The 14,169-nt window shown below is 55.2% G+C and overlaps 4 protein-coding genes across 4 annotated transcripts; 2 read left to right on the plus strand and 2 right to left on the minus strand.

Annotated features, from left to right (window-relative positions):
- Window positions 1–67: 67 nt before the first annotated feature.
- CTHT_0063660 (putative mRNA splicing factor) lies at window positions 68–5,119 on the minus strand (the record flags this gene model as incomplete). The annotated part of the gene is made up of 5 exons (XM_006696609.1): window positions 68–166; window positions 232–1,142; window positions 1,202–1,780; window positions 2,002–2,051; window positions 2,301–5,119. The coding sequence occupies 5 exons, from the start codon at window positions 5,117–5,119 to the stop codon at window positions 68–70; spliced, it is 4,458 nt and encodes a 1,485-aa protein (XP_006696672.1).
- Window positions 5,120–5,791: 672 nt separating this feature from the next.
- On the plus strand, window positions 5,792–7,399 carry CTHT_0063670 (coenzyme A synthetase-like protein; the record flags this gene model as incomplete). Its single annotated transcript, XM_006696610.1, has 2 exons — window positions 5,792–7,234; window positions 7,298–7,399. 2 exons carry the CDS (start codon window positions 5,792–5,794, stop codon window positions 7,397–7,399), a joined length of 1,545 nt encoding a protein of 514 aa, XP_006696673.1.
- A 1,609-nt stretch (window positions 7,400–9,008) lies between these two features.
- Window positions 9,009–10,206, minus strand: CTHT_0063680 (putative VAMP- associated protein; the record flags this gene model as incomplete). The annotated part of the gene is made up of 7 exons (XM_006696611.1): window positions 9,009–9,440; window positions 9,500–9,616; window positions 9,674–9,789; window positions 9,844–9,902; window positions 9,956–9,978; window positions 10,035–10,105; window positions 10,167–10,206. 7 exons carry the CDS (start codon window positions 10,204–10,206, stop codon window positions 9,009–9,011), a joined length of 858 nt encoding a protein of 285 aa, XP_006696674.1.
- A 1,326-nt stretch (window positions 10,207–11,532) lies between these two features.
- Window positions 11,533–14,087, plus strand: CTHT_0063690 (uncharacterized protein; the record flags this gene model as incomplete). Its single annotated transcript, XM_006696612.1, has 7 exons — window positions 11,533–11,617; window positions 11,673–11,880; window positions 11,932–12,583; window positions 13,012–13,448; window positions 13,521–13,576; window positions 13,826–13,980; window positions 14,043–14,087. 7 exons carry the CDS (start codon window positions 11,533–11,535, stop codon window positions 14,085–14,087), a joined length of 1,638 nt encoding a protein of 545 aa, XP_006696675.1.
- Between the last annotated feature and the right edge of the window lie 82 nt (window positions 14,088–14,169).

Raw genomic sequence — 14,169 nt, forward strand, 5'->3', positions numbered from 1 at the left:
AAGGCTTCGTCTAGCATCATCTCATGCAGGGGGTATCGTGGCATTTCTGAGGACGAAATGTTTCCCTCTACCCATCATAATCCCCCGCCTCAAACTTCTCCTCATCATAAAATCTCGCAACAATCGAGTTCCCATTAAATACCCTCCCCTCAAGAGCATTTACAGCCTGTCATCATCATCATCGGTCAGTCTTCAGCTCGACCTCTTAAAATTGGAGAAAGGGGAACTTACCCTCAACGCACTCACAGCCTCCACAAACTTGATGAACACCCTCCTCCCGATCACATCCACACAAACCCTCTCAACCCGCCCATACCGCTCGCCACACTCCTCGCCAATCTCCTGCCCCAGTCCTGCCTCAATTTCCGCCTCCAAATCCTCCATATTATCCAGCATATTCTTGAGCACAACTACACACGACGTCTTACCGAACTTGCCCTCCCCTTGACCCTCCCCCTCTTGTTTAGCAGTAGAAGAGTAAGATTTAGGAGCAATAATCCTGCCTCTTCCCCCCTTGGGATCCGCCCACCCTCCTCCCTCAGCATCCGGCTTCCGCTTGCGCTTCTCAATCTGAACTCTTAAAGCAGAAGTAATACCGGAATTGTTGGCTCCCAAACCGGTGCCGCGCTTCCAACCATATTTTTCCATGAGTTTTTGGGCAAAGACTTTCCCACGCAGCTTGGTTGGGGGCGCTTCGCCTTCGGTGCCTAAGGGGGCAGAGGAAGATGAGTCGGGGGCGGTGGGGGGCAGGATGATGTTGTCGTAATTGACTTCGCCGGAGTCGGAGTGATCTGAATCGAGGTCCATGGGAGTTGAGGTGTCGGGGGCGGGTTGAGTATACCGTACTGGAGCACGAGATATAGTAGCTGAACTTGCTGTCGGCGGCGGGGGAGGGGGTCGAGCTGAGGGCTCTTCTGGAGGCGGAGGAGGCGGAGGAGGCGGAGGAGGAGGAGGGGCAGACTCTTCTCCTCCTGGCTCCGGAGGTGGGGGAGAAGGTGATGGAGGGGGCCTTGCCAGGCCGGACATGGCCAACCGTCGACGGTATGCCTCCTCTCCAGTCTCGTCGTCGGGTATAGATGCTGACGGCTTCGGAGGTGACGGCGGAGGTGGCGCATACAGTGTTGGTGGCGGAGCAAACTGATCTGTTTAACGTTAGCAACCTCTCCCACTCCCGAAAACATACATCTCCACGTATACTTACTCCCCAATCCCACTCTTCCCCCCTCCCCTTCACTCTCACTCTCCTCTCTCCCCCTCCTATGAGCGTACAATACCTCCTTCCACTCCCTAACCTCCCTCACCCGTTCCTCACTCCTCAAATACTCCTCCACATTCGTCGGCCTGGCCGGGTCATACAACTCATCCCAATCTGTCTCCCTATATTCTTCTTCCTGCATCTTCTTCTTCTTTTTCCTCCTCCCGCCACGCTGTCTCTTCTCCCCCGTCCCGTACAACCACTCATCTTCTTCTGTCGCGGCCCAGTCGGCGAGGGTGCTGCGTTGTGCTGGGGCTGGGACGGCTGTGGCTGCTGCGCCTGGTTGGGCTGTTGCTGCTGCCGCGGCGGCTTTGGCAAAAACTGGGGCTTTTGGTTTGGCAGGTTGTTTTATTTGCGGCCGACGGATGGGTTGGAAGCGCAGGGCGGGGTCGATCGGTTTCTTTGCTGAGGCGTCGTCACTGGCGTTGGAGGTGTTCGAGACTGGGTCGCGGGAGATGGTTGCGGATTCCTCTTCGAGGAGGTTGGCGTAGAGGGAGAGGCCTGTTCTGCCTGATGGAGGCGGCGCTGACATTGTTATTATTGCTTCTTCTTGTGTTCAATGGGCTAGAGGAAGAATGAGTTTAAGTGGGAGGTGTTAGAATGGTTTAAAAGAGTCGACGATGCCGTCAGCCTTGCCTGCGAGGCGCGAGACAGGATCGCCGGGGCAGAATGGAGCTCTGGGGCTGTCATGTGGGGCGGTGTGGGGAAATATCAAGGACCTGTGTAACTTACTGTAATTAACTTACATGTATCTGTCGTAAGGTCGTGATTATTGCTGGGCTTCGACTCGTGGGTGCTGAGGGAACAAGGTGTTAATTGACCCAACACTAAGCCGTAAGCCATTTCTTCTTTGAATTAAAACAGATAACTTTTTCATGTTTTAAATGCCGGATATCTCTAACCAAAACCTATCCTAACGCCGTCCCAAACCACAATGATTACATACATTATTACCCTTCGTCTCATCCGAACCCTTCTTTAGACGCTAAGTCGGCTTACCTTTTATATAACACCCCCCCCCCTCCCTTCAACCCCCAATGCCTACCTCCTAGGCAATTTCTTCGCCTCCAACACCTCGACATCCTTCTTATCATAATAATGTGCCCCAAACTCACTCAACCACCTCGGTTCGACGGGAATCACACTCCGTACATACTCCTTCGACGTGACCACCAACTCGTGGTAAATAATCACCTTCGGCGGCGGATCCATCCCCCGCACGACGCTACTCGGGTGCACATACACCGTGATATTGTTCTTTAACGTGCGATACCCATCCCCTGCCCTGTTTAAGCGTGCGGCGTTGAGGAAGAACGCCGCCGTTAGGGCGCGGAGAATGGGAGTCGGGTTGTTCACACCTCCACAGCTCGCCTCGCTCCCGTCGAGTATGCGGTCACACAGCTTGGCAAGCTGATCACGCACATCCCGTGCGCGGGTGAGCGACCGTTGGGCGAGGAAGTTCTCCCTTGCCCAAATAGGCGAGTACTCTGCCTCGACCCACTGGTTATATATATTCAGCAGCGTGAGATGATCGCCTCCGTCACGGACCGTGAATCTCGCCCTGGCACTATCAGCGTGCACCTTCTTGTCCTTGGGCCGGAAGAAGAGCGTCCCAACCTCGCCCAGCATGGACACGATGGTCAACACCTCCGACACACACCCCTCTTGCGTGGCAGCAATCAACGCCTTGGCGAGCATTGGTTCCGTAGGGAACTCGCCCATTTGTCTGCCAACGCGGGTCAGCTGACCGGCGGAGTTGAGTGCGCCCAGGGCGTAGAGCATATTCAACGACTTGATCAATAGTTCTGTCGGCGGCGGGTCGAGGAAGTCGAATCCGAGCAGGTCGTCTATACCCAAGGCCTTGAGCTGCAAGACGACGGAGGACAAAGAAGTGCGTTGGATCTCGGGGGTGGGTGACTCGTCCATTTCGCTCAGGTAGGCGTACTTGGTGTACAGACGGAAGCACTTGCCGGGCTTGACACGACCGGCACGACCCATGCGCTGGTTGGCTGCGGCGCGGGAGCAGGGGACGACGGCGAGAGTGGACTGGCCGGTTGTGCCGACGGGGGAGAAGGTGTTTTCCTTGACATAGCCGCTGTCGATGACGTAGACGATGCCGTCGATGGTGAGGGAGGTTTCGGCGATGTTGGTCGAAAACACAACCTTCCGAGCTCCTGGGGGAGTCGGCTCGAAGATCTTGGCTTGCATCTCCGAGGGCATGTTGGAGTAGATGGGGAGGGCGATGATCTCGGGGACGCGTTTGCCCAGTTTCCGACGGATTTCTTCCACTCGTTCGCACGCTCGCTCGATTTCTTCCTGACCTGTTAGGAAGACCAGGATGTCGCCTTCGGGCTGGGTCGCGTGGATCTGGAAAACCGTGACCAGCGCGGCCTCGAGGTAATTGCTTTCCGGCGCGGACGTGTAGTACACCTCGACGGGGTGCACACGGCCAGGGACGTTGAAGATGGGCGCGTCGTCGAAGTAGGCGCTGAACTTTTCGGCATTGAGCGTGGCAGATGAGATGATGAGCCGCAGCTCGGGACGGGCCCTCGTCAAGTCTTTGATCAGGGCCAGGAGGATATCGGTATGCACCGTCCGCTCGTGCGCCTCGTCAATCATGATGCAGGAGTAATCAGCCAGGTCGGGTGACGTGACCATTTCCCTCAGGAGCATACCGTCCGTCATGTACTTGAGGATGGTCTTCTCGCTCGTGCAGTCCTCGAAACGGATCGAGTAACCAACTTCGTGGCCCAGACGAACGCCCATTTCGTCTGCCACACGCGCCGCGACACTCATGGCAGCTACTCGACGCGGCTGGGTACAGGCAATCTTGCGGTTGCCCTTGGTGTAGCCTGCTTCATGTAGGTACTGCGGGATCTGTGTCGTTTTACCCGAACCCGTCTCACCGACTAGGATCAAGACCTGGTACTCCTTGACGGCATCCAGAAAGGCGTCGCGGTAGGCGTACACCGGCAAACTCTTGCGCACCTCCTGGATCGTCCTCTGCGCCCGCTCAGCCTCCTCAATCTTCTGCTTCAGCAGCCTCTGCTCGGGCGTCAACCCATCCGACGGCGGCTGAAATTTCGCCGCGGCCGCGTCCCTCACAAACGTAATCGCATCCTCATCCAGCAAGAAATCATACTCCCCTTGATCCTCCCGCTCCCGACTCTTAATCTGCGCCTTGGCCGCGCGCGTCTGTTCTCTCTCCCACTCCTCGTACTCGGTAATATGCTTCTCATTCCCGAACTCGTCCCTCTCTACATGCCTCTTGTACAGCGCTTGCTCCTTCTTCTTGCTATCGACGCCATACTGGTCCGGCAAGCGGTAGCCATCCTGATAATCATCAATCCGCGCGCGCTCCTCGGCTAACCGAAGGATCTCGCGATTCTTGGCGAACTCAGCCTTCTCGCGCTCCGTCAGGTGCACGCCGGACCGCAGCTCGGCTGTTTCCTCCGCGACCTGCTTGCGCAGGAGGGCTAGCTTTTCGGCCTCGCGCTTGGCGAGGTATTGCTGACGCGACTTGAGACGGAGCTCGGCGAGCTTGGCTTCGCGGTCGTCGTCTTTGTTGAGCGTAGTGGTTGTCGTCGTTGTCGCTGAATGGGTGTTCGATGAACGATCGCGTGGCGAGCGGGATCGCCGTCGGGGCGAGTCATCACCGTCACGGCGTCGGCTCTTGTAGCTAGGTGACCGGGAGCGGTCTCTGTAGTGATCTTTGGACCTAGATCTTGAATGCGAGCGGTCGCGTTTGCGGTCTCGTCTGTCTCGTCGGTCGCGGTCCCTGTCCCTGTCCCTGTCGCGCCGGTCGCTCTTGGATGGCGCCGGCTCATCGTCCATTGGGACGAAGGCGTACCGTTTTGACGACATGGCGGGGGGTGATGATAGGGGTGTGCTTTGGGGAAGTGATTGGCATATGATTCAGATCGCCTGGGTGACGTTTGATGGCAGATCGAGAGCTTGCCTTCCAAATCCTTATCTTATCGGAGCCCCTGTAGACCCACTTGGACTTGGCTAGGTGTGGGCACAGTGCGTCGCCGGGTGACTAAGCCGAAGCTTGCGAAGTCTCATCAGGATGCGATGGATCGTGCAATGCCTTGGAAGATCATTGATATCCAATTCAAATATTTTTAAATTTTTGTTTATTTTCTATTATTTTTTTTGCTGATTTTCCCGAGCTCAGCCACAACAGACAATGGCTTGTCTCGGCTGCCGGTCCGTTGCGGCAGCGCTGCTGTGACCCCTGTCGATAGCGCCAATGACACAATCGCGGAATGGAGCCAGGACCCGGCAACCACCGACCACTGACGACAGACTCTCTGCGCGCCACGTCTTGAGAATTTTCATGACTGTGCCCTATTGCCGTTGAGGGTTCTTCTGTATTGCAGTTGACGCCGGCCGGTCCAGTATTCTTTATTTGAGTTTGACCCCATCGAAATCGACGACAAGAGAGTCGTGATACCCCCACTTACATCCTTTCACCATTCGTCTCATCGGACTCTCCCACTCTCCCACTCCAGTACACAGAACAACACTGTGACCATGACCACCCTCCAGTCCGCCATCCAGGGTGCTCCCGACTCCGTGGCCGTCATCGTGCCCGGAAAGCCCGCCCTCGAAGTGACCTACAAGGACCTCGTCGCCGAGGTCTCCTCCTTCCAGAAGAAGCTCGCCGCTCTGGGCATCACCACGTCCTCCCCAGTGTCCATCGCCCTGGTCAACTCGTACGAGTTCATCGTCTCCTTCCTGGCCGCCTCCTGGCAGCGCGCCATCGCGGCCCCGCTCAACCCCAACTACAAGCAGGAAGAATTTGAGTTCTACATCGAAGACGTCAAATCAGCCATCGTCCTCGTACCGCGCGGCGCCTACGCCGCCGCCTCCCCAGCCGTCAAGGCCGCGCAAAAGTTCCGCGCCGCCATCGCCGAGTGCTACTGGGACTCTGCGAAGCGCGAAGTAGCCCTTGATGTCAAGGAGCGCGGCCTGCTCGAGGGAGCTCCCTCCCAACCGTCCCTCGTCCCCCAGCCCGACGACATCGCTCTGGTCCTTCACACCAGTGGCACCACCTCCCGCCCCAAGGTCGTCCCCCTCACCCACCGCAACCTGACTCGCACCATGCGCAACATCCAAAATACTTATCAGCTCACCCCCGCCGACCGCACCATGCTGGTGATGCCCCTCTTCCACGTGCACGGCCTGCTCTGCGGCCTACTCGCCCCCCTCTTGTCCGGCGGCTCGATGATCGTGCCCCCTCGCTTCTCTGCGACGGATTTCTGGCGCGATTTCATCGCCCACGGCGCAAACTGGTACACCGCGGTGCCCACAATCCACCAAATCCTGCTCAAACACCCGGTCCCCAAACCCCTCCCCAAGATCCGCTTCATCCGCTCCTGCTCGTCCCCCCTCTCCCCAACCGTCTTCCACCAGCTCGAACAAACCTTCCACGCGCCCGTCCTCGAAGCGTATGCCATGACCGAGGCTGCGCATCAAATGACGAGCAACCCGCTGCCGCCAGGCAAACGCAAGCCGGGCACCGTCGGCCTAGGCCAAGGCGTAGAGGTCGTCATCCTCGACGACGCGGGCAATCCCGTTCCGCAAGGCAAGGAGGGAGAGATCTGCATCAAGGGCGAGAACGTGACGAAGGGATACTTAAACAACCCTTCGGCGAACGCCAGCGCGTTTACGAAGGACGGGTACTTCCGCACGGGAGATCAGGGGAAGAAGGATGAGGACGGCTATGTGATTATCACGGGGCGGATCAAGGAGCTCATTAATAAGGGGGGTGAGAAGATCTCGCCGATTGAGCTGGATAATGTGCTCGCTAGGCACCCGGCTGTGTCGGAGGCGGTTAGTTTTGCGATTCCGGATGAGATGTATGGGCAGGATATTGGGGTTGCCATTGTTCTGAAACAAGGGCACAGGCTGAATGAAGAGGAGCTGAAGAAATGGGTGGGGGAGAAGCTGGCTAAGTTCAAGGTGCCGAAGAAGGTGAGTTTTGCTGTTATGGAGAGAGATTGCTTGGGGACAAGTACTGATTGTATTAATTACTAGGTATACTTTACGGACGTCATGCCCAAGACGGCTACCGGCAAGATTCAGCGGCGTATTGTTGCCGAGACCATGCAGAAGAGGGAGGGACGCGCAAAGTTGTAGATTTCTATCACATAGAGCGTTCTCAAGTATATACTATTCCGCGGTTTCTGTGTTCATCTCTTGACCATCACCTATGAGTGCTTAAGCCCTTGGACGTATCGGTTCTTGATCCTGCCGTCGAATAGACGTTTCAGTTTCCCATGTTAAGATACAGTTTTGATGACAGCTCTATTGAACCTTCTCAGGATCTTTCTTTGGTGAGTACACCAAGCATTATTTTTTTTTTTGAGAGCTTCGCCATGGTGGTCAGAAACATAACCCAATCCCTCGACGGTAGCACAACCACTATAACACAATCAGCTCATAAAGAACGTCACCACCACGTGGCTCAAGCAACTGTCCTTTCCTCAGGTTACAACGACCCAAAAACTAAAGAATCGAGGCTTGTCGGACAAAGTTTATGCGTTCCAAATAGCCGGAAACACTTAACGTCGACGACGCATGAACGGCACACTTGGATCAAGGACGGGAACAAAGGATTGGGTACGTCATCCATATCTGTGGTAGCGTCCCACTTTGCGGGCCGGGGTACGTAGCATTCGAGTTCTGCATGATGGTTGTCACATCCAACTTCGACTACACACGCTACACACAAGTCGTATACTTGGTGATGCTCAGCTGAGAGAAGAAGTGTTTAATTCACTGCCCATAGCCCATTCCAATTGCCATTAACCTACCTACCTGGGTACCTACCTAGCTATCTATCCTCAAACAGACCTATTTATCCTCCTCTGGAAACATCACCAATCATTAAGACAGACACATAGTGATCGGCACCTCAGAGTAGACAACAACCCCAACCCCCTCCAAAATCGAAACAAGCATCAGAAAAAAAAAACACACACACATACACACACACACACACACTCTCTCTCTCTCCTCCCCACGAGCAACCAAACAAGCGTCGACCATAACAAACTACCATTCCATATATAATAAAAAAAGACAGCAAACGACAAAGACAGAAAATAAAACAGTAGGTGTAGTAGACGTAGCGTCAAAAGGCAGAAAAAGAAAGTAACACTAGACAGTAAGTAGGTAAGGTTTAAGGTAGTGATGGAGTAATAAGCCAATGTGTTGTTAGCTGTTGTAAGGCCAGACCAACCATGCCCTTGTTTCCGTCCAACCAACCATTCGTGCTTGCTTGCTTGCTGCTCGTAAACGAAACTCCTTTTACCTTGTCCCGACAATAGAAGTCCGTTAGAGCCGACCCATCCATCCCATCCTGTCCCATCCATCCATCCATTCCCAACCATGCCATGGATCCGATTCCATCCATTGGTAGGGTAGGCAAGTCCACCTGGTATCTTTCTTCTCTTGCCGTCTGTTTGTTGGTACGTAGTTCCGCAACCGCCTGACAAGGTTTGGGGTAAGAACCTGCGTAAGCGCCCCATGATACATCTCCAAATATAGACCCCAGACCTGTATCAGAACAGGTAAGGCAATATGGAGAACAACGGAGCACAGCAGCGTGGTCACCCCACTTATCCATCCCTTACCCTAAATCTGCTAACAATCCTCCGTCAAAGCCTCAAAAAAAAAAAAGCAACCTCCAATACATTTAACCTCAAATTTTCAACCAGACACACTACCCCAGCAGCGTGGCCCCTCAGAAAAGGAAATAAGCCAACAAAAAGCTGGCCAAACACAACAACGCCGCAATCGGGACAGGCACGCCCTCCGTCCCGCGCCTCGACACCTGCGCCAGCTCCGCAGCCGCCTGCGACACCTTCTCGCTCTTCTCCTCCTTCTCTGCAGAAAAGGCAACCTTCCGCTGCCGGAGCCCACTATCCATATCCCTCTTGAGCTGCGCGATCGTCTCCTCCGCCTGCGAGAGCTGCTGCCGAAGCTCGTCGATTGTCGCTTGGCTGCTGTCGATGGCGGCGGATTGTTGTGTAGGTGCCGGGGGAACGGTGGAAATGAAAGAGGTCGTCTCGACAGGCTCTTGTTTGATGGGGACGGAGGGCGTCTCGTCGAGGGTGGTTTCGTAGGCGGGGGGCGCAGGAGTGTAGGCGGGGGCGGCGATGTCGGGGGTTTCGGTCTGGATAGCTGTCAGCATACAGAAATGCCGTAAGGCAGGGGAAAGGGTAGGGCGCATACGCCGTTGGTAGTATCCCGCCGGCTGGGCGTCGAGAAGGGACGCAGCTCCTCAATCGGCGGCAACCAGGCCACGCGGATCTTCTTCTCCTGGATATCGGCCTTTTGGACAGTTTCCCACTGTTAGAGTCGTTAGCAATGCCGTTCGTAAGTAGCTCTAAAGCCGGGCGAACCCACGATCTGCTGAACGGGGCTAAACTCCTTATCACTGGTAATAATGCAAGACTGAACCAGGAACTTGTCGCGGCACTTCACGTCGAGCGGGGGCTCTTGTTTCATGGCCTGCAGAAGCACTGCTGGGGGTTAGGCAGTAATTTTCTCACAGATAGGGGCATTAGGCAACTCACCTGACACGTCGACAGTAGCGCCAGGCTCGATGCGGCCCGAGTTGGGGCGCACGCAGTACCTGGGATCGTCAGAAAACGTGTTTGATCGGGGGCTGCAGAGGGGGAGACGTACTGCTTCGGCGCAGTTGTTTTCACCTGTTGTCGTTAGCGATGGCCACGTTATTCAACGGCGAAGCAGAGCCAGGTCGTACCTTGAAAGCCACAGGCTGGTTATTGGGATTCGTAATCTTGAGGATCTGCGCGACCTCCGAGGTGAAGGGCCCTACATGGCGTCAGGAAACACTTATGTCCAGAAGATCCGGTCGACGACGGTTCAAACATACTGCGGAAGGCAAGCTCAAGAGGATTGATTGCGACCGACATGGTTGCGGATGTGTATCGAGTGGTATGTGGTGTCTCAGTACGGGTCGCGAAGTGCGAGGAACGTGATTGACGATGGATGCTGAAGCGACCGAGAAGGCGACGGTGAGATGCGGGCGGCTAGGTATGGACACGCTGCAGTTGCGCGGAAGGCCGACAGCGAAACGGAAATCGAGGATTATAAAAGCGCGGGCGAAGGCTGAAAAGGGGGCTACTGCAGCGCCAGCAACAACAATGGCTGTGGAAAGATGAAATGGGTAAAAGGGTCAGGTCGAGGTCGAAGTTGTTGGCAGCAGGCGTCGAGGTCAGGTCTTACGACATGCGCAAGTCTGTCCTTCCTCTCTCTCTCTCTCTCTCTCTCTCTCTCTCTCTCTCTCTCTCTCTCTCTCTTCTTCTTCTTCTTCTTCTTCTTCTCTCTCTCTCTCTCTCTCTCTCTCTCTCTCTCTCTCTCTCTCTCTCTCTCTCTCTGACTCTTCGCTCAGACTGTCAAAGACAAACAACAGATGGAACAGGACGAGAGTGTGATGCGGCAAAAGCTGGCCTGGTCTCTGGGCTACTCTGCTGAGTGAGCGAGCGAGCGAGTGAGTTGCTCTTCTGCTGCCTCCTTGGGGCCACCCCCCCGGCCCTGGCCCTCCCTTTGCTCGGCTTGGCCCCTGCTTCTTCTCGGCGCTGCGCTGGAGCGAACCCGCTCGCTGTTTAGGTCCAGCCAATCAACGTTTGTGGGTCTGTGCGTCAAGTGATCTCCGACAGCCGAATGGTGGGAGAGCACGTGAGTCTGCCAATTAAATATGGGTGCCAGTGGGGCGCACCTCAATGACGTGTTGCCTCCGCTGACAACCGCTGTGTTCGCTGCGTAGACGAGAGCCCTTCTAACTGTCAGGCTGTCACGCAGCGGACAGCGGGGCAGCGCAGCGAGCGCTATGGTTGCCTGCAGGTGTTCCTCAGTGCCGGGTTAAGCTTGGTGTGTGCCTGCCTTAGTTTGAGTGGCAATGATTGAATACTTAGACGGATATTTACAAATATTCGAATCCAATTGGAACTGTATTCAGTTTTTAGAACTCTCGTTTCATTGCTCTTGGCCGGATCATCATCTGCGGAATTGCGTTTCTTAGACCACGGGTTGATCTCACTTCTACCTACCCCGCCATCGCAGAACGTTCCAGTTCCAGTGCGGCTGCACTCACCACCCTGCAAACGACTCGAGACATCTTTCTCCTATATTAAGCTGAAGAGACCAAGATCTTAACTTCCTAAGCCAACAATCTTTCGCTTTTTTGTTAGAGCGAAAAGTTCCCTAATCCAATTTCTGTCCATCTCGAATAAGCGATCATGACCACTTCAGATCTCGATCTCCTGAAGGAGATGGGCTTCGACCCGGCTAAGGCCGAGATCGCCCTGAAGAAGGGGGGCGGCTGTGAGTTTGCGCTCATGATCTCTCTTCATCCGTCTTCGATGCTGACATGCAGCAGTGCAGGGTGCGCTCAACTGGCTCGAGGAGAATCAAGACAAATCACTGGAGGAGATCCAGGCCGAAGAGGCCAAGCCCGGCCCGGCCATCACCGTCGGGCAGGGCGCCGAGTCGTCGGGTGCCGGACAGCAGGCCAGGTCTCTAGTTTGCAATGAGTGTGGCAAGCGGTTCCGGAACCACGATCAAGCGACCTTCCATGCTGCTAAGACGTATGTACAACACCCTCTCACAATGGCCTGTTTTTAAGTTAACCATCCCAGTGAGCACACCGACTTCTCCGAGTCGACCGAGGAGATCGCTCCTCTGACGGAGGAAGAGAAAAAGGCCCGTCTCGAGGAGCTTCGCAGAAAGATCAAAGAGAAGAAGGCGGCCCAAGCCGCCAAGGAGGCCGAGGAAGCCAAGCGGAACGAACAGATTCGCTTGAAGAACACGAAAGAAGCTCAGGATCTAAAGGAGGAGCTTCAGCGCAAGGAGCAGATCCGTGAGGCCCAGCGCAAGAAACAAGAGAAGCTCGAGGACCTTGAGGCGAAGCGCCGCATCAAGGCCCGCATTGAGGCCGACCGTCTCGAGCGCAAGCGCCGCGATGAGGAGGCCCGCGCTCTCCGTGAGGGCCGGCTCCCGAACACCGTGCAGCCTAACGCCCCCTCCCCAACGGCGTCTGCTGCTGCGGCATTTGCCTCTTCTGGTTCTAGCACCGCCACGGCTCGGTTGCGCCTGCAGACCAAAAACGGAAATTTGGTGAAGACTTACCCGAGCGAGACGACGCTCTTTGAGGTCGCACAGTCTATTGAGGCCGAGGTGGGCGCGCCCGTGGAGAAGTTCTCGACTACGTTCCCTCGGAAGGTGTTCGAGAAGGTAGACTTTGGGCAGACGCTGGCCGAGGCTGGGTTGACGCCTAGCGCCGTGCTGGTGGTTAATTAGGAGGAAGGCGAGGAGATGAATAGAAGAGAAGAGAAGAGCAAAAGGAGAGGGTAGGCAAGGAAGTGAGAATCAGGGGGGCCCCGTTGTCGCCCGATAATGAATTTTGAAGACGATGATGCGTATGAGATATTTGATTGCTCGCTTTCTTGAGGAACCGTGGGCGTATTTAAGCAGAAAGAGGGAGGGGGTTACGGGAATTGGAGGATACGGCTATGTGTTTATGAGCATCTGGCTTACACCCGTGGACCGTTAAAAGGGACCCATCTCACTCCTCCGTGTGGGAATGAACTCCTCATGACAGCGGTATACAAGCGGAAAATGAGATATGGTTTAAATTTTCAACTCTTTCCCAATCTGCTTTCTGATGACCTCTCTGTCATCTGTGTGACACACCCTCACCCCTCGTTTGTAAACACAAGACCCTAAGTCTCAAGCCGCCCTCAGCCTTGGCCCCCGCATCTCTCATCCTCAGCGGGCTCGGCGCAACTCGCAACGAGCGGAGCCCCGCGCTGCGCGACCCCTCCATCCCGTCGATTGCCGACCCGCCGCTCTCTGTTCACTACCGATCGGCCATTGTACCTGACCCCCGTCCGATCCTGTCGGTCGCCTCTCACGCCCTTATTTATACATCCAAGCATCACCCCATGACCCGGCCTCTTCGTACTCTTTTGGCCAGAACAAACTCTGCTTGCACCACCGTTGCAAGAAATTGTAGCGTTCCTAGTTTCAAACCCCGCTTTGCTCCTATCCACAGAACAATTGTGAGAACCATGGCTACCGACGCTCCGAAGTTCGAGTGGCTTGTTGTTGTGCCCGACTTCCCTGGGGCGCATGAAAAGAGGCTTGAGGTTCGGCCGTATGTGACCACTCCATCCAAAGTCAATCGAGTGAGGATTGGGCTCAATGCTGATCTTGGAATCATGAACAGTCAGCACTTCGCCGGTCTGGGCCCCTTCAAGGAGTCTGGCGTCTATCAGATGGGCGGTATGTATAAGCTTTCTTTTAATTCCATACCAACATATAGCCTTATGTCAAGACCAAAACCCTCCTACGAATCTTTTCTCTATTTAGTTTCATACCATACACCCCCCTGCCCCCCCCCCCTCGGCGGCTCTTCTCACTTAACATCGGGCCCATCCTTCAATACTCTCGTATCCACACACTTCATCTCCTCCCCCCAAACTGGACACCACAATCCCTTCTCACGGAAGCCCATACTGACCCCTTGTAAAGGCGCCGTCCTCAACGACGTCCCCACTTCCGACGACCCCAAGGACTTCAGCTTCGCCGGCAGCACCCTGGTCGTGCAGGCCACTAGCCGCGAGGAGATCAAGGAGATCTTGCGCAAGGACGTCTACGCGCAGGTTGGTGTGTGGGATGTCGAGAACGTAAGTTATATAACCTTGTTTACTACAAGCAAGTTAAGGTGTTGACAGGGTATGATGTGCAGGCCCAAATCTGGCCTCTGCTGTGTGCCTTCAGGACCCAGAAATAAGTTCCTTCAGGAGAGCGATGAGCCAGGAAGGAAGATAATCACTTCATGCATGATGAGAGCTCATAGCAGGCCATATCAATAT

This window comes from Thermochaetoides thermophila (genome assembly GCF_000221225.1).
Source record: "Thermochaetoides thermophila DSM 1495 unplaced genomic scaffold scf7180000011821, whole genome shotgun sequence".
Taxonomy (NCBI): Eukaryota; Fungi; Ascomycota; class Sordariomycetes; order Sordariales; family Chaetomiaceae; genus Thermochaetoides; species Thermochaetoides thermophila.